General features: G+C 41.3%; 1 protein-coding gene across 1 annotated transcript in view; it reads right to left on the bottom strand.

The window, feature by feature from the left end:
* Positions 1-24,196, bottom strand: part of TFE3 (transcription factor binding to IGHM enhancer 3) — a 49,741-nt gene extending 25,545 nt beyond the window's left edge. The window contains 2 exon segments of the mRNA XM_042447972.1: positions 603-716; positions 23,779-24,196. Of these exon segments, the coding sequence (XP_042303906.1) occupies positions 603-716; positions 23,779-23,888 (224 nt within the window). The 5' untranslated portion in view covers positions 23,889-24,196.
* Positions 24,197-24,522: the final 326 nt, after the last annotated feature.

The raw sequence follows: 24,522 nt of genomic DNA, 5'->3' as shown, positions 1-24,522 counted from the left end.
CTTATCATTATCCCAGGGTCTCTGACCTGTCTGCAATGAAAAGTAGTAGAAACGCTCCATCTGTGAGGCTGAAATTACCACCACTTAGTTCTTGATGTATTGCAGAATGTATCTGTCATCTCCAACAGACAGAACAGAATATACTGATTTATTTCAAAGAGAACTTGTAGCATCTTTGAGACTAACTGAAAGATAGTAGTAGCATGAGCTTTTGTAGACTTGAGCCTATTTGTAAATGTGTCTGAGAAAGTAGGTTCAAGGCTATGAAAGCTCATGCTACCAACTTCTCTCTTTCAGTTAGTCTCAAAGGTGCTGCAAGATCCCTTTGCATACTGGTTTTTCAGACTAACAGCTAGGTCTCTGAATGCTAATTTACTGGAATCCTTTAAGAAAAAACTACTGAAGGAATTATTGTTCTTTCGTTCCTTGTTAACTGGCACAAGAAGAGGAAGAAACAGTTAAGGAAAGTAATCCTAAGGCCCTCCTCAGATACTGGGATGACCAGAAAATCTCTTTTGGACCACTCACAAGTAGCTGATAAGATGGTTCCTCACAAAATAGTTGCTCACACTTACAAGATGGCTACTCCTCTGCTTTCCTACCTGACACCAATGGGCTGGCTCTTGAGTTCGTAGAAGCTGTCGTTGTTCAGTGAGAGAATATTCTCCAAGTCAATGTCGGCCACAATCCCAGACTCTGGAAGCACGGAGTTGAGGCTGTTTGAAGAAACACATAAAGGATTGAGTCACAATGCTCTATTATCTTTCAATTCTACAAGATGTTATCTCAGTTGATAAAGCAAGACTAAGCCCCTCTAAGCCTCTCTCAAGACAACAGAAGACATAACTTTCGTCATCATCAACAACCATACCAGCATTCCCTTTCCTTGGAAAAATCAGACCTCTCATGTTCATGTATGCTGTCATTGCCTGCAGACTGGACTACCATTACATGCTGCACATGGGGATGTCTGGAAGTGATACCTTAATATTTTAACTGGTAGCAAGTGCTACTGCAAGACTGTCACCTGGGACAGGGCAGTTCAGAAGACATGTTTTAGTCTTATTCATAAAAGTAGAGGCAGAATGATTTAAAAGGTGAGTATAGCTCAGATGAAATCTATACTGGTTTATCTCTGTTACAAATTTCAAGGTCTTATGCTGAAAGCCATTTCTGACTTGGGATTCGCATATTACATATACCCAACTTCTCCTACCATGTGCTCCATTCAACAACAGAGGTCTACTCTGTATTCTCCCACTAACTTAGGTTCATAGAGTTATGAACAGTGAGCAAGACCTTCTCAGCTATGGTTCTATCCTTATGTAAAAACCTTCACAGGAAGATGCACTTAGGGTGCATCTACACTGTGAAAATACTGCACTATGACAGCACTTCAACTGTTATGGCTCCATCCTACAGAATCTTGGGAATTTTGTAGTTTTGTGAGGCACCAGCACTCTAAAAGAAAAGACTGAAGACCTTTTAAAACTAAAAATACCAAAATTTCATAGGATGGACCTACAACACTTAAAGTATTGTCAAACTGCATTATTTCTCCAGTGCAGAAGCACCCCAAAATACTGATTTTCAGAGGCATTTGGTACCACCTGTACTTGTTTTAATTTTTCTTTTTCTGACTAATCCATGACAGAGTGACACTATCTGAGCTATACTCACTTATTATTTTGATGGACTTGAACTATGACTTTCATGTGATTGCTTCTTTAAAACATTCCTTGCCATTTTACTTATTGCCTGCTTTGGGAATCAATGGCTATTGTTTTGGATGTTGATTTTAATGTAGTTAGCTGCTGTTGATTTATTTGGGAAACCACCAGACCTCATGAGTAACTATTGTTTCTATGCTACACTAAACACAATTCCTCTTGACTTCCTTGACACAGCATCTTACCTTATACTGTGGGCTGCACATTCAGAATAAAACTTCTTCCTTATATCTGTAACTTAAACATAAGCCCATTTTGTCTGCAGAAGGCCATTTCACAAACTGATGCTACACCAATGTGGGTTTAGCTAATGTGATTATAGCAAGTTACTTTGTAGTTTGGTTTTTTTTAAATCTTATTTTTAAAAAATGATTAAATGTTCATACATTTCCAAGAATTACCTGAGAATGCCTCCCCCCCCCCAGTAACATTTTGAAGGAATGAGTAAATGCTTCATATTGCAGTAGGAAAAATGATAATACTGTACAGGTTATTATGTTAATTTTTAAAGTGATACTACAGTCGCCCCTTGAAACTTGCGGGGGATCCGTTCTGGACCCACCCACCACCCCATGAGTTCCAAATCTCACATATATTCAAAGCCCCATAGGCTTGCATTAAGGTTAATGGCAGTCACCCCTCTGCAGATTTCCAAGTCAGAAGATTTCAAGTCTAATGGGGGGGGGGGGAGATTCTTGAGGGAGCCAGTGTCTTCATTCCCCATGCCACTGAGTGCAAACCCAGACTCAACCATAAAGCTCACTGACTCGGACTGGGACTGGGCCATCTTTCAGATTAACCTACCTCACCATTTTTCCACAAATAAAACATGAATGGGGAAGAGGGGAAGGGGTTCAAGCATTGTAAGCTCTTTGAAAAAAATTGTGTTGTTAAATTGTCCTAAGCATCATGAAACAGAATCATAGAAACATGGAGTTGGAAGAGGTCCCATAGACGGCCAGCAAGTCCACCCCCTGCAGAACCTCCAGCAAGAGCATCCCTGCCTCTTTTTGAAGTTATCCATAGAAAAAGACCCCACCATCTCTCCAGGTAATAAGAAGTTCCTTCTAACATTCAATCAAAATCTACCCTCCTTCTCCAATGATCTCACTGAGTGGGGAGAAAACGTTTTAAATGATTCATAAGTAAACGTTTATATCCCTACTGTAGACATAGTTCTGATGCCATAAGGGGTAACTTATATTAACAGATAAAGCATACCTTGTCACTAGGAAGATTGCCCCTTCATTGCAAAAATAATTTTATCAATCTCTTGGTGAGAGCCAATGTGGCATAGTGGTTTAGTGTTGGCCTATGACTCTGGAGATCAGGGTTTGAGTCCCAGCTCAGCCACAAAACCAAGCTTGAGTGACCTTGGGCAAGTCACACACTCTCAGCCTCAGAGGAAGGCAAGGGTAAACCTTTTCTGAACAAATCTTGCCAAGAAAATCCCATGATAGGTTTGTTTAAGTGTTGCCATAAAATGAGAATACCTTGAATGCAAACAACAGCAAGAGGGCAAACTGAATAAAGCTTTTTCAGCTGATGCAGACCTAAGAGATAGGAATGAAATCGTCACAGACAAATGCATTACACCTCCAATGACCAGGTGTTGGGGTAAGAGATCATTCAAATAACCCCTAGCAAATGCCAGATCAAAATGCTAAACCTGAGCCCAACTCATTTATTCCACAGATCTGAAGCTGTGGAGAAAAGGTTTACAGGTTTGAACACAACATTGATTGGGAAGGGGAAGTATGTTATTTATCAGCAATGTTCAATGGTCAAAAGCAAGGATAGTTGCTCATTTCGGCACAGTTTTTAATTCAGTATTGTAAAAAGGAGAAGGAAAAGAGGAAGACTGCATTAGGGAAGGATTGATTCAATCAAGGGAGCCACAGCCCTGAGTTTGTAAGACCTGAGCAGCTAGGTTGATAAATGGGGCTCTTGGGGGGTCTCTTATTCATGGTGTTGCCATAAGTCAAAACTGACCTGATAACAACAATCCATGCTAGTTTGGTTAGTTTATCCACAGCGTAACAAGGAGATCATTCATGACCAAGTTCATATTGATTGAGCATGTTATAAAAAGAAAACCTGTCTTTAACTAAAGCATTCCTATTGCATCTCCCTAATAATCTTCCATTACTGTCTTGGCATCATGTCAGAGATTGTCCAGATAATTACAGCTCTGTGACTAGAGCAACTTGGCCACCAAGCTGCTGTTAAAACAAGAATAGAAAACCTGGCAATTACAGACATCGCTACATACCAGACTCTTTTATAAATCTCATGTAAAATGGTGTACATTGGTATAGGGAGGAAAGGAGAGAGAAAAACATTGTTTTGATCAGAAAGATCATAGTGGAAAGTTCACCGAGCATCACCTTCACAGATGTAAGCAGGTAAACTGAAAAGAGCCATGAAATATTAGGAGAGGGATTAAAAAATAAGATAAGCATTCTACTGGTGTTGTATAAACATACAGCATCTCTACATTCCAGATAGCCTATCACTAAAAAACCAAAACAAAACTAAACAAAAATAACAGAAAACTGGAAAATACATAGCATAAAATAGTAAAATGATTTGATGGGTAGGAATAGAGGGAAGCCTGTCTTCCTTAGATGAAACTATTTTATTTAGAGAGTAAGAAAGACTAACAGAGAGGTGAGAATCATGCAGCCCTTCAGTTTTGTTGGACTAAAACTTCAGAATTTCTCATCATTGGTTATGCTGGCTAGGGCTTTGGGGAGCTGAAATTCAACATCTGGAGGGCTGTATGGTTGCCACCTCTGGACTAAGAGGCAAAAAAAAATGACAACCAAAATTTATAAGATTATAAGTATAGAGAGAAGAAACCATGAGAAATTAGTCTACCTCAGAACTCCAGAACAGAAGGACATGAGCAATTATGTATATGTACTCCAGTGGCATTCCATGTTAGGTAAAGGACATAAACTAATTTCCTTTCCTATGGAATTCATTTAATTGTCACAAAATGGTGGAACCTAACTCAGAGAGTTTTAAAAACAGATGAGGCCTTCTTTCATTTAGGTGTATATTGATATTATCTAGACATAACACCTGCTAATGAAGCCTCCATATTCAGCAGTAGTATATCTCAAACTGCTAGAAATTATATGAGGGGTTTTCCCCCTAATGCATTCTGTATCCTTCCTAAGAAATATCTGACAGATCACAGACTACAACTCTGGAGACCAGGGTTCGATTCCCAGATTGGCCATGGAAACCCACTGGGTGACCTTGAGCAAGTTACATGCTCTCAGCCTCAGCGGAAAGCAAGAGCAAATCTCCTCTGAACAAATCATGTCAATAAAATCCCATGATAGGTTCTCCTTAGGATAGCCATAAGATGCAAACTACTTGAAGGCACACACACACACACACACACAAAACCCCAATAATAACAACAATGCTTGGAAATATTACCTTTTTTGACCCAGACTCCTAGAATCCTCCAACAGCATTCTGGCTGTGAGATTCTGGGAAGCATAGTTCAAAAAGTAACATTTCCAAGTTCTGGTTCCTAAAATACAGAAATTATGTAGGTCATCATATATTATAAATAATCTGTCAGTGAAAACCCTTTCATTCGTCTCCGCGTTTCCAGACAAAGGTACCAGAAATAAATGCACACAGTTTAAGACCTATGACATATTCACTTACATTCTAGATTGGTCTGACATCTCAGTAGCTTTCATGGAAAGCCAGAGGGTTTCCACAACACCTTCTCTCACAACAATGACAGCAGCCAAGTTAGAGCTGGAGAAGCCGAGCGACAGCCAGCTGCTAGAGAACAAACTCCGCTGCCAGAGGGACATCTGACTCCACAAAGCATAAAACTACAGGAGGAACCTTAAGCTGCAGGAACCGGCAGCCCAAAATGGAAGAATGAACAATGGGGAAAGTGAGTGCAATATTCTTATCACAGAGAAGAAAGAATAAGTCACTGATGTGACCAGGTGAGGGGCTGGGAAAGAAGAACACTTTTCTACCAGTGTCCCAACTATGAGGAAGTGGAAGGCATGCTTTCACTGCCAAGAGACTGCAAAAATTGCACACCTCTGAGAACTAAGTTGTTCAGGCTCCTTAGCCTGGGAGAAAGGAAGAATTCCACCCAAAGGAACTGGTTAATAAAGGGGTACAGACATTCTTCCCTCGCTGAAAAGGCTACGCTTGGCCTTTTCTTACCAGCTTCCTCAAGGCCTATTTAACAAACCCATTTTATTGTATAAAAAGCCCGAAGTGCTTAGGAAATAATTCCTTCCACAGGGGAAATTCTAAAACCTTGAATGAAAATGCATAAAAACACATAGAAAAGTATTGTTGCGTGCCACAGGATTTGTTCAGAGGGGTTTTTGCCTTTGAGTTTTGGACTAGGACTCTGGAGAACAGGGTTCGAATCCCAGCTCACCCATGGAAACCCACTGGGTGGCCTTGAGGAAAGTCATATTCTCTCAGCCTCAGAGGAAGGTATAGAACGATAGACTTTGACAAACAAAACAAAAGCTGAATCATTTGAAATCTATTAGAAACTGATGCAAAACTGTTTATTGGTAATAATGACCAATTTAGGGATACAGCATTAATAAGAAGTGGTTATAGTAAACTTCATTTTTCTAATTAGGATGTGCCCTGGACCTTAATAAATGAAAAGAGAACATCCAAACTGCACTGGACCTTAGTAAGTTTAGGCCTTTCAAAAGCCAGTTTCTCTGTGCTCTACATTTGGTACAGTTAATGCCTTTCACTTTTGGCTTCCTGCTGTTTTCATATCACACTAAAAGGGTAAGTCTCTTTCCTTTTTTGTGGGAGAGGAGGAGATCAACAATGTTTCTAATAATAATTCTTAGTAATTTAAAAGCATATTTCAAGCTTTCAAAGAATTTAACTTACACAAAAACCAAATCTGGGGGCACCTGTGGCCCTCCAGATGTTACTGTACTGCAATTCCCATCAGTCGCAGCTTGGGCACTGGAGAGGCATGATGAAAGTTGTAGTCCAGCACAAATACTGTACCAGGTGAAAACTTCCCTATTTCTGACCCCTTTAAGTTTTTGTTTTGATTTTATGCTGGAATTTTAAATTTTGTTGCAAACTGTTGTTTTAATCACACTTATCACATTGATTCTATTTTATGCTCTACATTATATGTGGCTCAAAGAGCCACGGCTGAAGAAAAGCCTAAAAACTGGAATATTTATTTATGACACTATGTATGTACATGCCTTCAAGTCACCTGTCAACTTATGCTGACCCCATGAATTTCACAGGAGGCAAGGACTATGCAGAGATATGTTGCCAGTTCTTTCCTCTGAAATGTAGCCTATAGCACCTGGTATTATGATTAACTAATTAATCATAATATTAACCAGAGCTGATTCTGCTTAGCTTCCAAGTTCAGATGAGATCTGGTGTTGGACTATGGATAGGCAATTAGGTAGGATCTAATTCAGGGTTTCTCAAGCAGGATTCCATGGAATCCCAAAGTTCCAGAACATATGAGTTCCACAAGAGATTGCAATTGGGAGGGACCTTTTTTTTGTTTTTGAGCTGCAGATATAATTTTTATTACAGTGTTCCTTGAAAGCCGAAAATTATTTCAAGGGTTCCTCCAATATAACAAGATTGAGAAATGCTGGTCTAATTCATCAGAGGCAAGAAGGATATTGGCTTTCATAGAATGAAGAATTTCACCATAAGGACATAGCTAGCTACTTCATGCTGAGTAAGGCCATTGGTCCAGCCATCTCAGTCCTGTCTAGTAAAGCAGAGTTGGCAAACTCCAGTTGCTGTTCCAGTCTAACTCTCATCAGCCCTAGCCAGCAGTCACTGATGAGGGATGATGGGAGTTCCAGTCCAACAGTATTTGGAAGGCCACATGTTGGCCACCCTTATTCCAGCAGCAGCAGTAGCTGCTCTCCAAGGTTTCAGAGTGGAATCTCTCACCTAAGTACGTCCTACCTGGAGTTGCTCTGGACTGAATCTTTCTTTGTCCAAGGAAGGATTGAAACCAAGGACTCTGCCAATGGGCTATGGGCCCTGCACCATCAAATAAATCCAACACAGCAATATTGTAATAGCACTATGGATATATTTGTTTATTTAATTAAAAGATTTCCATCCCATCCTCAGGGCTGTGTACAGTTAAAACAATTTAAAACAATTCCAGATAAAAACAAGAAAATAATTTAAATAGGATTATTGTTGTTGTTATGTGCCTTCAAGTCTCTTCCAGCTTATGGTGACCCTAAGGCCACTGGGTTTTCCTGGCAATATTTGTTTAAAGGAGGTTTGCCACTGCCTTCCCCTGAGGCTGAAAGCATGTGACTTGCCCATCCAAAGGGTTTCAGGGTCCCAGTCTCCAGAATCTTAGCCCAACACTCAAATCACCAAGGCACATTAAACAAACCACCAAGTTATAAAGAACCAAAACCACTTAAACAGTTAAAACTCAACAAATGCAAATGAGAAATCTCCCAGCAAACAATGAGCACTATCAGTCAGACACTAATCCTCTTTTGCAGACCCTCCCAGCCTGAGGCCTGCCATTAGCCACAGAGCAATACACATGCCAGCCACAGATGCTGGTGAAACGTCAGGAAGAAACTCTTCTATAATATGGCCATATAGCCCGAAAAACCCACAAAAAACTATAGTTAAAACCATGTAAATGTGCATTTACCAAACAGAGAGATTAGGCTCCACAGAATAACCAAAATCTATGGTGGCTAAAAGAAAGTGATACTGGTGCCACAGCAGAGGAGGCCGTATCCCATGGTCCTGTGTAATATATCCACTACATTCGAAAACATCTGGGAATTGTGCACTCTCATGTATTGTTGGCCTACAACTCACAGCAGCCCTAGCCAACACAGCTGTTGGTGAGGAATGCTGGCAGTTACAGTCCAACCACATCTGGAGGACCACATGTCTCCAACCCCAAATACGCCTAACCTAGATATTAAGGAGTCTCGATTGGTGGTTGTCAGCCTTTGGCTCTCATCTCCCATAATCCCCTGCCATTGGCCATGCTGGCTGGGCTACGGGGAGCTGAAGTCTGAAACATCTGAAATGCTGAGATCCATTGATTTAAATCATCTGTGATATGAATTCCATTAAAGAAGAATGCTAGTCAAATGCCTCTATCTCTATTACTAACAATGTAATCACTGTAGTAATCTTAGTGTATGCTGAGGGAGACAAGAAGACTCCCTTAATGTACTCTTCTGAAGTAAAATCTATGACCCATGGGGGAAAGCAGAGTGGGAGAAAAGATAAGATATGTTGTCATAGGGAGATTCCACCATGCCAGTGGCTCCCAGACTTTGGTCCCCAAAGTGTTTTAGACTTCAGTTCCCAGAAGCCCCAGCCAATTTTGTCAACAATCAGGAATTCTGAAGTCCAAAAGATCTGAAGGATCAAAGTTTGGGAACCACTGCATCACACAATCCCTGCAAAAATGCAAGAATTAAAAAGAAAAGAGATTCCCAAAGACTTCTGCTCTCACAAGGTAGCCCATTCTTCACACTAACTACACTATATGCAACTGACTACACAAACTTCCATGGGCTGTATGTGTGAGGCAACACACTTGTGAATCATCCAAATAAGATTAGATAAAAGGCCATCTCCTTGTAGATACCCTTGCAAAGCTTTCACCATAGTGTGTCTAGAGCAAACTCTCCCTACCAAAGGACACTCCAGCATAACACAAAGGGCAGAGACCTGAGCAGGAAGCAGCGGCAGAAGTGGAAGCTGGCTGCCATGACAGTGGTGGTGGTGGATCTATTCCAGCAGGTCTTACCATTAAAGGAGCTATCTAAACTGGCCATAAATTCCCAAAATAGGTTTAGCACCTTGGATAACTCCTTTCACATCTGGGCTAACAGCTGGAATTGGTTCACCAGCCCACTTGCATAGGGAGGTCACCGTCCAGCACCACATAGGACTTCTGGCACAGATTCCCAGTTGGCCCTGGGTAAGCCAGACATCTGAGTACTAGTGTGATGTGGTGATCTGAGCATTGGACAATGACTCTGGGGAGAGGTTTGAATCTGTACAGAAGCATAAGAGAAATGTGTGAGGGGAAGTAACCTTAAAGCTCCCTTTGGATAAGAATACAAGCCACTGTACATTACAAATTGTATTTAAATCCCCACTCAATCATGGGGGCCCAAGTGGGTGACCAAGGCCAAGTCACACTCTCAGCTTCAGAGGATGGCAAACCCCCTCTGAAGAAACTTGCCAAAGAAAAAAACCTGTGATAGGGTCATCTTAGGGTTATCATAAGTTGGAAATGACTTGAAAGCAGACAACAACAAGAAGCCAACCACCTCACATCTGTAGCTCTCACCTGCTGGAATACTGGAATAAAATTCCTGATTTATCTCACAACACAGGTGGGGAACAGATAATTGGGATTACAAAACCTTACCAGCAGAGCCACTGATAAGGCATTGTGAGTGTTATAACTCAAATCTCCTGGAGGATCAAAGGGTCCCCACTCTTGCTTGATATGTTATGTTGGAAAAGACTATGGAGGCAGTATAAGTGAAGTATGGTACAACCTCCGTACCCACAGTTTCACTTACCCAAGTCTGAAAAAATATGTTCTCTCCAGGCATTTCTAGATCCTCCAGTGCGATTCTATGGGCAACGTCCAGGCCAAGGATACCACAGAATCACAATGGAAGAAATAGAAATGCCTACAGAAATGTTCTCTCTAGGCATTTCTAGGGCCTCCAGTGTGATTCTATGGTACACTTGGGCTAGAAGTTGTTCATCTCGCTGAAAATAACAGGATTCCCTATTATCTGCAGTTTGAGGTATCCATGCTAGGCCTTGGAATGTAATCCCCGTGGATACAGGGGTTGTACTGTATTTCATGCCCTCTGTGAAATGCAACATAAAGTACTATGTATTATTAGTACAGTGGACCCTTGTTATCCACTGGGATTTGGTTCCAGAGTCCTTGGGGATATCAAAACCCATGGATGCTCAACTTCCATTAAATACAATGGTCTGGTCAAATGGTGTCCCTTATATAGAATGGCAAAATCAAACTTTTCTTTTTGGAATACACACACACACACAATATTTTCAAGTCGTGGATGGTTTAATCAGTAGATAAGGAATCCATGGATAAAGAGGACCAGATGTATAGTAACTTTGTATCAGTGCTACGCTAAGGCTGATCCATGGACTGAGGTGGTCCCCAAACCATTGATAACTGAAAAGAAACAAATACTTGTAGCCAATGGGCATAAATATGATGCTGGTCAATGGCAAATTTGAAAAAATAATGGCCAGTGTGCCATATCAGAGAGCTTCAGATGTGCTGCTCTGTGTATACCCTTTATATAGCAAGTTCATTCTATTTATCATAGAATAATAGAGTTGGAAGAGACCGCAAGGGCCATCCAATCCAACCCCCTGCCATGCAGGAAATCACAATCAAAGCATCCAGTTAGGCAGCAGCATCTCCACAAAACAGGGAAGTATCAGCAGGCATGAGGAAACCTCTAAGTGGCTGCATCATTTGCCCTGAAACCATGTCCTGGGGATTAAGGATTTCAGAAATCCCTCCCCCAAAACCATTTAGGAAAATAAATGGAGCAAAAGCACCCCACAAAGGACAGATTCTGGGGGTGGGGGGAATGATGAATAAATGAGAAGGGGTATGAAACTGAGTATCTGGGAAAGGGACATGGCTGGATGGAAGGAACCCTTAAGAAGACACACTCCCCATTCTGATATTTTGTTGCTGGTCTTGTTACTTGTTATACAACTGAAAACACTACAAAAAAGAATAGCCATCACAGACCATATGATATACAGCTCATTAACTGTCTCAACAGCACAACTAATTTCACCAACACACATCACACAGCACCCAACGCCCACTCTTTAGTATTCATGCAATCAGCCAAAGAACTACGGGCTGTAGTAGAGTTGCTATGGCTGTTGTTTGTTGTTGTGTGCCTTGAAGTAGTTTCCAACTTATGGCAAGTTGCTATGGACAGATCCCAATACTGTGCTGAAGTCCAAAAGATCTGAAGGGTCAGTGTGTGCTAGAGGTAGATGCTGATGAGAGATGCTGAAAGCATGTATTCTCAGCCTCAGAGGAAGGCGAAGGCAAACCCCCTCACTTTGTTTTTGTTGGTGTGTGCCTCTACAACATGGTGACCCTAAGGCAAACCTGTCATGGGATTTTCTTGGCAAATTTCTTCAGAGAGGTTTGCTGTTGCCATCCTCTAAGACTGAGAGAGTATGACTTGCCCAAGGTCAGCCAGTGGGTTTCATGGCTCAGCAGGGATTTGAGCCCTGTTTTCCAGAGTTGTAGTCCAACACTCAAACAACTATGCCACAGTGGCACCTTAGGGTTGCCATAAGCTGGAAACAAGTTGAAGGAACACAACAACAACAAACCATTAGAGCTCTGTGGCTGAGAAGTCAAAGTACCCCTTCAACCTTCCCAGAAATCCATAGGATGAAGCCACTGCTATCAAACTGGAATGATAACACCATAATTGTGTAATGTCAAAGGGTCCTGGTCTCTTTTGAGGCTGTGAAAGTGGCACAAGCACCTACACTTAACACAACACAAGCTGTTATTTGTTAATTGACATCGTACAAATTCTAAAGATGCAACACGGAACATGAAACAGTTAACTACCTCCCTCTGATGCAAAGTTTAAACAGCAGCTCTAAACCCCCAAGGAAATCCCCATGGTTACTACTCCTACAAATACAGACCTGTAAACAAATACCAGAGCACACCAGACAGCCCAACAAATAAAAAAACCCTTCGACACTCTAATCCTATAAAATTCTTACCTGAAATTATCTCACTGGTTTCTATGAGAAATGTGCTTCACGAGAGGTGTGCCATGATGCACAGACACACAAGTTTTGAAACAATCATTCATCACTCGTATTTGCTAATAATAGCAATACAAGTATACTTCAGTTAACAAAGTATACATGTCCCTGGGCATGACTTCTGTAAAAGGCAACTTTGGTAACAAAAACAAAAGAAATGTGGAAAGAATAGGAATCGCATCACAAAAAAGAAGAGTAACTTCAGCATGTTTCAGTAGATTTTTCTTTATTCAGAACTAAAGATAAGTGCATGTGAAATAAAACAACCAGATCAGGTAAACAGAAACACGTTGAATTTTCTAGAGATGAAAGCTTATATCCAGGAACATTCTTTTCTTTCTTTCACCAAACTTCACTTTTCTTATGGTTTACATTTTGGTGGCCAAACTTACAGATTTGTCCTTTTTGTGTGTGTTGGAAGAAGCTAGTGAGGCAGGCTTATCTCTTCTTCCCTTTTCCCCATTATGTTGGTATTCACACACATTCAATAAAGGTTTCTGGAGGCAGCTACCTGTTGTAGGCCAACACACCCAGCTATAGTAAGATAAGGTAGAGTAGAATCCCATTCTTTCCCATTTCAAGGTTTATTGCATTGTTTACTGCAAACATGCTGCTGCCAAAAGTCTGTTTCTCCAGTCCTCTTTCACCATCTTCCCTGAGCCAATGCTGATAAAAAAACTTCCAGCTCAACAAAGGACAAGGAGGAAGGGGGCTGGGAAGACCAAAAAGACTTTATAAAAAGAACCTTCTTTCCCAAAGGCTTTGCTATATGCCTATGTTTAGGGATAGAATGCCTCAATTTAGGGATGGAAGATGTCAGAGGCTGCACATTAACAAGGTTCATGTTAGCTGATGGTAAGAAGGCACTTAAAAGATAATAGAAGTAGCCTTTGTGACTGGTAATAAACAATAGCTTTTGTTTGATTAAAGCTGCAGAGGCAAATTCAGCAATGAGAACAACAGCAACAACAACAACAACGCAACATGATCTATGTCCAGGCTTTGGCAATATGCTCATCAGTTAATCAACTTATTAAAAAGCAGGTAACTAGAAGTCTATAATGACAGTCATCATCACCATATAAAAGTCCACATTAACACAGCACTTTATAGAAGCCAGAATGTTTGGTATATGTTATCTTGGTGTACTCCTTCCAACAACCCTGTGAAGTAGCCTTCCCCAACCTGCTGCCTGTTGGACTTTTACCTCCCACCAACCCCAGCTAACTTGGGCAGCTGTTGTGTGGGTATAATGGGAGCTGTAGTCCAACTAAGGTGCTATGAGTTGTCATCTCCATACTCCAGAGGTTAGACTATTATAATTCTATGGAAGTCAGCTGAGAACTAAGTCCCACTCAACTCAGGGTGCATCTACACTGTAGAAACGATGCAGTTTGACACCACTTTAACTAACATGGTGGCTCCATCCTATAGCAACCTGGGATTTCGAGTTTTGTAAGGCACCAGCACTCTTTGGTAGAGAAGGCTAAAAATCCTGTAAAACTACAAATTCTAGGATTTCATAGGATGACCCTTCAGTACTTAAAGTGGTGTCGAACTGCATTACAGTGTGCTCTTGGTATCCATTGGGGTTTGGCACCAGGATCCCCCGTGGATACCACAATCCGTGGCTACTCATGCCCCGTTAAATATAATGGCATAGTAAAATAGAGTCCCTTACATAAAGGGGCAAAATCAATGTTTTTGTAAAATGGAAATTTGGAAGCTTAAATCCATGGCTAAAAAATCCATGGATATGGAAGGCTGACTATATTTCTATAGTGAAGATGCACCCTCTGTCGAATCCACTCCCAGGTAAATGGCCCAGGATTGCATTAGGCTTAAGTGGTTTAGGAGCTAAAGGGGAATTTGAACTGTGCACTTCCCAGAGTGCCAAGGAGTTACAAAAGTCCTCCATGCTGGAGATCACACCTGTACAACATCCGAACAGGACTAGCAACACATGCAACCCAAAGGTGCAATCCTCCTCTCTTTGCACAAGAGCTGGGAGGAGAGAACTGAAAACTTGCAACATGAAGTTCCTGCTTGGGGCTCCTTCAAACCTGGAACAAGGAAAGCCTATTGGAATGACTGGAGAAAGTGTTAACTAAAAATAATAATAATCTGAACTTCCCAAATAACAATGGAGGGGGTGTCGTGTAAAACAGAACCTATTTTACTTTTCCCATCATTCTTGATACTTGCTTATATTTCTAAGGGTACCTCAAAGCTGTGAAATCACCATGCCCTCTGCAACTTTCTTTGGATATGTCTCAGAGGAAGCCCATGACAAACACCCTCTGAACAAATCTTGCCCAGAAAACCCTGGGACAGGGTCGCTGTAAGTCAGAAATTACTTGAAGGCACAAAACAAACCACCAACTTTCCATTTTACAATAACATCCAAAATCCACAAAAACAGTGATATCTTTATTCAGTCAACCAAAATGAGCAAAATACATGATGCAGAAACAAAAATACTGAACATGTTTCCTAACTTTTTGTTTGCTGAGTTATACTTTTGGGGCAGACAGCTAGGAGATGTAAGATGGTTATATGTTCTAGATGGCAGTCCCTTCCAATTCTTAAAATTCAGTGTTTTTATTCCTGGGATTCTTTGTAAGACAGTTGTCAAAGATTTGGTCTTAAAGCATAATTCCAACTCAAGACTATTGTTGACTGTTCCTTTCCAAGGAGTCAAAACAAGACTGGACAGAGACACAGACAGAGGGCTGGGTGTTTGCTTTGGGGTTTGGGGGGGGGTGGAGGAAAGAGAAAGCCAGACAGCCTGGTGTAGCGGCGTGAGCATTGGATTACAACTCTGAAGACCAGGGTTTGAATCCCACTCCAGCCATGCAGTGGCGTCATTGAGGGTGCATAATATACCAGGTGACAACCTAACTGCTACTCAAACATTTGCTGTGGCATTCACCTGTGTCCCATTTAAATGCTGAAGAAATGGTGTGGGTAAAGTCAGACTCAGCAGGAGGGGAAAGGAGAAGCCCCAGTTGTTTTAATGAAAATTTCAAAAAATTAATATTTTTTAAATATATATATTTTTAAAAATCTTTTAAAACATCACATTTTACCAAATGTTCACTTTAATTAAGCACATGAAACTATGTACAGTATATGTATATACATTTAGGCTATGTGTGCAATATTGTAAATTAAAACTATAATTTTTCTGTGCACTAGTTGTTTACGTCACAATGACTGCCATGACATTCAGTGATATATCAGAATTAGGATTGATGAGTAACATTTGTCCAAAAAACATGACTAAAGATTCTGTATGGTGTGGGATGGGAGGAGGCCAATGGGGAGGGGATGACACCATGACAACATGAGTTACTAGGTGATGGGACACTACTGTGGCCATGTAAATCCACTGGGTGACCTTGGGCAAGTCACACTCTCTTAGCCTCAGAGGACAGCCATGCCCAACCCCCTGTGAAGAAACTTGCCAAGAAAATCTCAAGATGACAGGCTTTTGTCTTAAGGTCGCTATAAGTCGGAAATGACTTGAAGGCACCCAACAAGAAAGGAAGAGAAAAGTTTCCTAAAAAGTGGGAAAGAAGTCAGATCAAGCCCAGAGCTGGCTCACCTCCTCCTCCTCCTCCTCAACACCACCAGCTGGACTTTTGTCCCAATCTGGTCGACACGCGTGTTTTTGGAGGGTGTGCGTGACTCTGGATCCCACAGGGACCCTAGTTGCTTTGGCTCCTATAGGAGGCGAATCCGGTTCCTTGCCCCCTTTTAGGCTTGGGCTGCTTGGATTTCCTAGTGTGGGCCGTTCTGGAGCTGCATTTTAACCCGGCATCACTGAATGCTGCCCTGGTAGCCTCCAAAGTCACAGTCCAACACTCAAACCACTATGTCACACTGGCTCTTTTAATATCCCCGTGCTGCACCCTGGATGAGTGTTATGTGCCTTCAAGCCATCTGACCCTGTGAACTTTCTTAAGGGATACCCAGAGGTGGTTTGGCCAATTCCTTCCTCTGAAAGAGAGACTACAGCAGGGTTTCCCATCCAATTACTAACCAGGGCTGACCTTGCTTAGCTTCCAAGATTGAAATATATTTTGGTGCCTTCTGGGTATTTAGTCCGGTGTGTCCGTAGTGATAGAGTGCTGGATTAGGATTCTGACCACGGTTTGATTCCTGGCTCAGCCATGAAACTCACTGGGTGACCCTGAGCAAGTCACACTCTCTCAGCCTCAGAGAATGAGAACCACACCTGCCCCCCAAGGACAAATCTTGCCAAGAAAACCCCATGATTAGGGCTGTCATAAGTTAGAAATGACATGAAGGCACACAACAACAACAACAACAACAACAACAGCCCTCAATAGAGAACTAAAGTCAGGAGGGCAGACTCTTAAAGGGTAGGTAGGAAAGCTGTCCGGTAGGGTACATATATGCCTTGGGCCCCACTTTGCCCACCATGATCTAAATAATACAATTACTATGTGGAAGGACGCAAGTTATAACAAAATTACTGTTATGCAGTTTCATTTCATATCATCACACTCCCTCCAACTCAAAGGAAGACAAAGGCAAACCTCCTCTGAATAAATCTTGCCAAGCAAACCCCATGACAGGTTCACCTTAGCGCCACCATAAGTCAGAAAGCACTTGAAGGCGCACACAACAACAACAAAGCCATCCCATGGTTTACACACTTGCCAGTGAGGCTTATTTCTGAGTGGACACTGCCTTGATTGCATTGCTAAATATTTCCAAGATAATTCTTAGGTCGCATAGGCAAGAGAGTACACAATAAGCCATTGAAAGCTGCAATCTCAGGCATTCTTACTTGGAAGGAAGGAAGGAAGTCCCACTAAACTCTGTGTGACTCTAGATTGCAAAACTCCTTGCCAAAGATCAAGATGCTGCAGTTTGGGGCAGCCAGACCTCTAAATGTGTGGTTCTTAGACTCCAGGCCTCCAGATGCTTTGTACTTCAGCTCTCAAAAAATAAAAATAACATTGGTTGGAACTTGAGACAGATGAAGACCAACAGTTGCTGCCACACTTGTTATTCCTTCTCTGAACAAATGGTTTAGATAGGCTTTTAACAAAATAATCTTTAATGATACATATTCCTATATGCTTGTCTATAATTTTTGTCCATCTTTGAGCCATAACTATTCAGATTTGTTTAAAAAAAATTCTGGTTGATTCCAGGGGTAGCCGTGTTGGCCATGTATCAAAGTACAATAACATCCAAAATCCACAAAACAGTGACACCTTTGTTGGACCAACCAAAATGCAACCAAAACTACAAATCCCAGGATTCCATCATATGGAGTCTTGACATTTATAAAGTGGTACCAAACTGCACTAATTCTGCAAAAAGAGTTATACTTTTATTTATCAACCAAAATGCACAAAATGCATGTTACAAGCTTTCAAAGCTCCATTGGATTTTTCATCAGACAAAGGTGTTAAAAATCATACTGGTGAAAATAATTATGATGATGATGTTAGCCACAAGCCTGCCTTTTAAACATGTTGCTGGTCTCAGTTCAGGTGTTTTTGGAGAGACATTCATGCAGACCAGTTCTCTGATCATGTGAGTATCCCAGTATGATTTTTAACATCTTTCCCTGATGATGAAGCCAGTGGAGCTTTGCAAGCTTGCAACATGCATTTTGGTTGATCAATAAAGGTATCACTCTTTTTATGGATTTTGCAGAATTAAAGCAGTTTGATACCACTTTATAACTGCCAAGACTCCATGTGATGGAACCCTAGGATGTGCAGTTTGTTGTGGCACCAGAACTTTCTGACAAGAAAGACTAAATATCTCACAAAACTATACATCCCAGAATTGTGCAGTGCAGATTAAGCTTCCCTAATTAAGCTTCCAAGCAAATGTGTCTGGGACTGGAGCCATGCAGTGCTCCATTCCTGTGCATGTTTATCAAACAATTCCCCCTATGTTGAACAGGACTTGTTATTCCTTCTCTGAGCAAATGGTTTAGGGCCTTTAAAGAAATAATCTTTAATAAGACTGGTTCTTATATTCTCAGCTATCAACGTGTTCATCACAGGTATGACATTCTAGCAATATGATGGCACATCTTTAAGCCGTAAGTATTCAGATTTTTGTACAAAAATTCTGGTTGATTCCAGGCTATCCTACTTCTGTATGGATGAATTTTTAAAAGTGTGTGCTTTCACAACCCTTTCACCGTCCATTTAATTGTTTAACAGGTCAAGCAGTGTGGTTTGTGAAGAACAGCAACATTTTTGCACAGTCAAGAATTATTTTGCTGGTTTTTATTAAAAGCAAATGAAATTTAGCTGGGAGCTGAACTGAAGCATAGTTTAAATTAAACTAATGGAAGTTTGTTTTTGTAGTTTCTGCCCAAACAACATGTTGAACTTTGAAAAGCAAGTTAAGGTAGGGGTGGCAGTGGGGAGGATTGCTGACTGTGCAGACAGTGCACTCCAAAAACAACAAGGCACCAAAAAAATTGAGCACAGCACGCCCTTTTGCTCAGCACCCAGGGTAACCATCCAGTTCATCCACCCATAAGGTGCATTTTACTTGGGGTGGGAATTCTGTGGTCTTCCAGATGCTCTGGAATTGCAACTCGTAGCTATCATTCCACACTGACTATGGCTGCTGGGAACTGCAGTTCAACAGCACATTTCCCCTGATCCTGCTTTACAGTATATTTAACACATTTCTCCTGACATGAAACTCAAAGTAGGCAGAGACGGGTTTGAAGCAGTCTCACATCCCGGCACTGACTAGACCCCAAACCCTTTTCAGACTATCATCACCATCATCATCATCATGCACCCTTCTCTGGAGCAACTTCACTTGCACATTTCACTTGCTGAGTATGCTATTAAAGGAAATGACAAGGCAATAGCTACAGAGAGAGCAAAATGAGGGCATTGCTCCTCCAGCACAAATTCTGTCCCCGCCAATAAAATTTTCTTTCAACCCCCAAATTTCTACCATTGCAGAGCAAGGTGTGGAAAATCATCCACATCTAGAACTCTTCTATTTGATGTCTGCATCCCCTTAGTAATTTTGCCTTCCCCTTTCTTTATTGTTGTTGTGTGCCTTCAAGATGTTTCCAACTTATGGCGACCCTATCATTTGGCTTTCTTAGTAAAATTTCTTCAGAGGGGGTTTGCCGTTACCATCCTTGGAGGCTGAGAGAGTGTGACTTGCCCAAGGCCACCCAGTGGGTTTACATGGCCAAACTGGGATTCAAGTGAGGTGCCAATGCTCGACTAAAGTTTTTACTGGCCATGAAAGCCTTTGACTTCACATAACGTTTTTAAGTTTCCAGCAATGCTGGAAAGTTGGGGAACTGAAAGAAAATTTCATTTGGAGTGGGCAGAATTCTTATTTTTGGAAGGCACTGTCTTATTTTGTGCCACCTCCCCCCATAGCTAAAACACCCCATGAAGTGCCAATATCAAATAAATACAGTCAGCCCTTCACATTTGCGGCTTGACTTTTGTGCATTTGAGTATTCACAGATTATTTGTGGATTTGATTAATATGTTCTTTCTAGGAATTTCTAGGCCTCCAGTGCAGCTGGAGGATTTAGAGATTCCTAGAGAAAATATTTTTCTAGGCATTTATAGGTCCACCATCAGTGTCTGGTGGATATTAAGCACAGAGTTGCTCCGGAGGACACAGAGATTCCTAGAGAGGTGCTCCCTCAAGTAAAAAAAAAAAAATAGTGGTATTTTATTTGTGGTTTTTCCATTTTCATGGAGGGAGGTCTTGTGTCCTTAACCCTAAAGAATGTGGAAGGCCCACTGAAGTAGGATATGTGCCCATCCTTATTTTACAGGCAGGAGAAACTGCCTGTAAAATACGTAAAAGTGGCTGCTTCTACACTGCAGAATTAATGCAACTTGACACTGCTGTGACTGCCATGGCTCAATGCTATGGAATTTTGGGATTTGTAGTGTTGTGAGATATTCAGCTTTCCTTGTCAGAGAGCTCTGGTGCCACAACAAACTACTGTACAAATCCCAGGACCCCACAGGATGGAGCCATGGCAGTTAAAGTGGTGCCAAACTGCATTAATTCTGCAGTGTGGCAGCAGCCAATGATTTTTCCATGGCTATACATCTGTGAGAGAAATGAGGCTTGAACCCATGCTGTCAATATCTATATGTCCTAATCCATACTTTCCCCCCTTCTTCTCACACATCAGTGAGTGTTCATAAATTCCTGAGGCTCATCCAGGGAAAACCATCCTGGCATAAGAAAATGGGAGAGGATATAATGGTACTCTCCCAAACTAATCCTCCTTTCTTGTTTCAGTCACTGGAGACCTCTCCATTGAATGTATAATTACAGCACTTTAGAAATAATTAGAAATAAATAAATAATAGAAATTAAAAAAAATTAAAGTTTAACCTCAGTTAGAAACAAAAATTGGAGTTACTGTATTATATTTAAAGACAGCTGCCAACATCCTTAGTGGCCATGCTGGGCTAATCTTTAAAAAGCTCTGGTTAGAATGATACAGGTGGCCCTCCATATCCACAGGTTCCTTATCCACAGATTCAATCATCCACAGTTCGAAAATATTTTTGAAAAATATAAATACCAAAGAGAAAACCTTGATTTTGCCATTTTATATAAGGGACATTATTTTATTCTGCCATTGTATTTAATGGGACTTGAGCATCCATGGATTTTGTTATCCACGGGGGTTCCTGAAACCAAACCTCAGCAGATACCAAGGACCCACTGTATATTGTTGGAGCAGAAAAACTGGTCTCATTATATTGAGGGGCACTCGAACTCCAGACTATCCAAAATGTACATCTTAGATGTCCACTATTCCAACCAGAGAGAGAGAAAATGTCTTTCAGGGAGCCGAAGGAAAGGATTTTATCATCAACAAAGAAAGGCAAAAAAACATAAGTAAGGGATTCAGGTAAAAGTTGAGCTCAGCAAAAAGTTTTGTTAAGCAAACTAAGGGGAAAAAAGAAGTGAAAACTGCACAGCTGTCAGAAAAACAGAAGGAAACTGAGTCATGAAGGCAGGTCTCCTTCCACCACCCTTCTCAGCACCCCATCCACACAGATGATGTTGTGGTTTTCTGCAAATGCAAAGCACGGGGCTGGGAAAACACCAGGAGTTGGGACACACTGAGCTTTTGTGCTCCTGTTCCAAATCCCTGTTGAACTTGGCTTCTGAAACCAAGCAGGAATTAGGCTTCTGCCGTAGGGGAATTCCTACTTTTCCCAGGGGAGAGTCTCAAGTCTTCCTCTTATCTGTATATTTCATCTTAAGCATTGAATCATGTAACTGGGATGACAGTTAATGCCAGGACACTGGAGCTGCCGGCACATCTGTCCAAGGGCTGCTTAAAGAAATGCTCTTGGCACATGCTCAGAGGCACAGTCTCCTTTCTTGTTTGCATTACTTCCACCAACCAGGACTCCTGATGTTTCTAAGGCAAACCTAGGCACAGTTTAACTGCCATTCCACACATTTATACAGAATTATTAAAATGTTTAACCTTCAGGTGCCAGGGCACTAAACTGAACTCTAAAGATAGGAGACTGTTATTGGAGGTATAGAAGCCAGGGAGGCTTTTTTAAGGAGGGAGGAGGTATTAGTGCTCTACCCCTTCCCCATCCTTTTATCACAGATTATCACATTGCACAAGAACATCCCCCACTGCAGCCATTCACACACTAGTGAAAATGCCAAAGCATTGTGTACTAGGGCTGCTGCCATAATGCAGAATTAATGCACTTTGACATCTCTTCACCTGCCATGGCTCCATCCTATGGAATTCTGGGATCTGCAGTTTGTTGTGGCACCAGGAAAGACTAAGTAGCTCACTAAACTACAAATCACAGGATTCCACAGCATGGAGCCATGGGCAGAGTGACAGGTTGTCAGCACTATAAAGAAGGACAAGGCATTGTAAAATATAGGACATTCAAGAAAAATAAAGGACATTACAAAATAAAAGATAGAAATACTAATATAAATATAAATCCATGTTTCTTAGTCCTGCTCAAAATGGAGGACATTCAAGACAAATATAGTACGGCATGACCAAATAAAAGTTACAAAACAGTTATATAAATATAAATCCATGTTTTCTAGTCCTTCTCAAAATGGAGGACACTAGAGAAAAAAATAGAAAATGCCCAAATGCATGTTAAAAAAAAAACATTCACAGAAATATAAATCCATGCTTCAAATCCAGTTTGACACTACTGTACTTTAATTGTCCTCAATGCTAGGGAATTCTGGGAACTGTAGTTTTATGAGACATTGAGCCATCTCTGACAGAGAGCTCTGGTGCCACAAGAAATTACAAATCCCAGGATTCTACTTCACTGGGCAATGGCAGTTAAAGTGGTGTCAAACCAGATTATTTCTGCAGTGCGTATGGGCTCTTAGTCATGCTCAGAATGAAAAACATTCAAGAAAAATGTAGTAAGAGGACATGACAAAATGAGAGCTGAAAACGCATAAGTGAAAGATACATTTATGCTGCTTCTTATCCCTGCTCAAAATGGAGCACATTCAGGAAAAATGTAGTAAGACATGACCAAACAAAAGCTAAAAACACATAATAGAAAGATAAATTTATGCTGCTTCTTAGTTCTGCTCAAAATGGCAGAAAAATATAGTAGGACATGACGAAATAAAAGTTACAAAACACTTACATAAATATAAATCCATGCTTTTTGGTCCTGCTCAAAATGGAGGACACTCCAAAAAAACGTAGTTGGATATGACTAAATAAAAGCTACAAAACACTTATATAAATAAATTTATAAATAAATAAATAAATAAATAAATAAATGCTTCTTAATCCTGACCAAAATGGAGGACATTCCAGAAAATATATATTTTAGAACCTGACCAAACAAAAGTTACAAAACACTTATATAAACATAAATCTATGCTTTTTGGCCCTGCTCAAAATGGAGGACACTCCAGAAAAATATAGACATGACCAAATAAAAGCTACAATATATATATATATATATATACACACACACACACACACACAAAACATATGGGAAAAGGAGGGTCTCTGTTCCCCCAATGGAGACCCCCAACCAGCCCTTAAGCCTTGATCCCCCCAAATCCTCCCTTGATCCCCCATCCCTACCTGAGGAGTTGGATGGCCTCTGAGGATCTTGGGTCCTCCAGGAGGACGTAGACAGTAGCAGGGGGTGGCTCAGGGTTGGGGGGTCTCTCACTCCTCTCATGGGACATCATCCCCAGGATCCCCCCCCCAAAAAAAAAACACTGGAGCCCCCTTTTCCCTGGATTGCAATGGAGGGCTGGCTCCCTTGATCAGCTGGAGAGGCTAAGAGTGGCAAAGGAGAAGAAACAATGTTCTCTTTCACTGGGAAGAAGGAGAGGAAGGAGGAGAGGAAGCAATGTTGCAGCAGAAGGGCTCCCTGCTGCTAGGAGCCCCTTCTTCTCCTCCTCCTCCTCCTCCTCCCAGGGAAACAGAGAGACAGAGAGAGAAAAACATCCAGAAGGGAGATTGCTTCATTTTCCGGCTCGAGGAGGGGGGCAAAGAGGGGGGGAGGAAGGCAAAGGGGGATCTCTACGGGAAATGACGTCAGATTGGGATCCACCCACTGGGGGAGGACTGGGAAGGGGGGCAAGGGGCAGACTGGGAGGGACTGGGAGGGCTCTGGCATCAGAGGAGGGAGGTATAAAGGGGTGGAGATAAGTGCTCTGCATTTGCAATGTTTGTCTCTTTTTTGGAAACAATAATTTATATATGTGTGTGTGTGATCTTTATAAGATGCATTGCATAAAGAGCATACATTATATATATATATATATATATACTTTTTAATATATATGATTTTATAAGATGCCCTCTATAAAATGCCTC

This window comes from Sceloporus undulatus, chromosome 2, assembly GCF_019175285.1.
Source record: "Sceloporus undulatus isolate JIND9_A2432 ecotype Alabama chromosome 2, SceUnd_v1.1, whole genome shotgun sequence".
Classification (NCBI taxonomy): Eukaryota; Metazoa; Chordata; class Lepidosauria; order Squamata; family Phrynosomatidae; genus Sceloporus; species Sceloporus undulatus.
The sequence above is the reverse complement of the archived record's forward strand: the minus strand, read 5'-3'. Positions and strand labels throughout refer to the sequence as shown.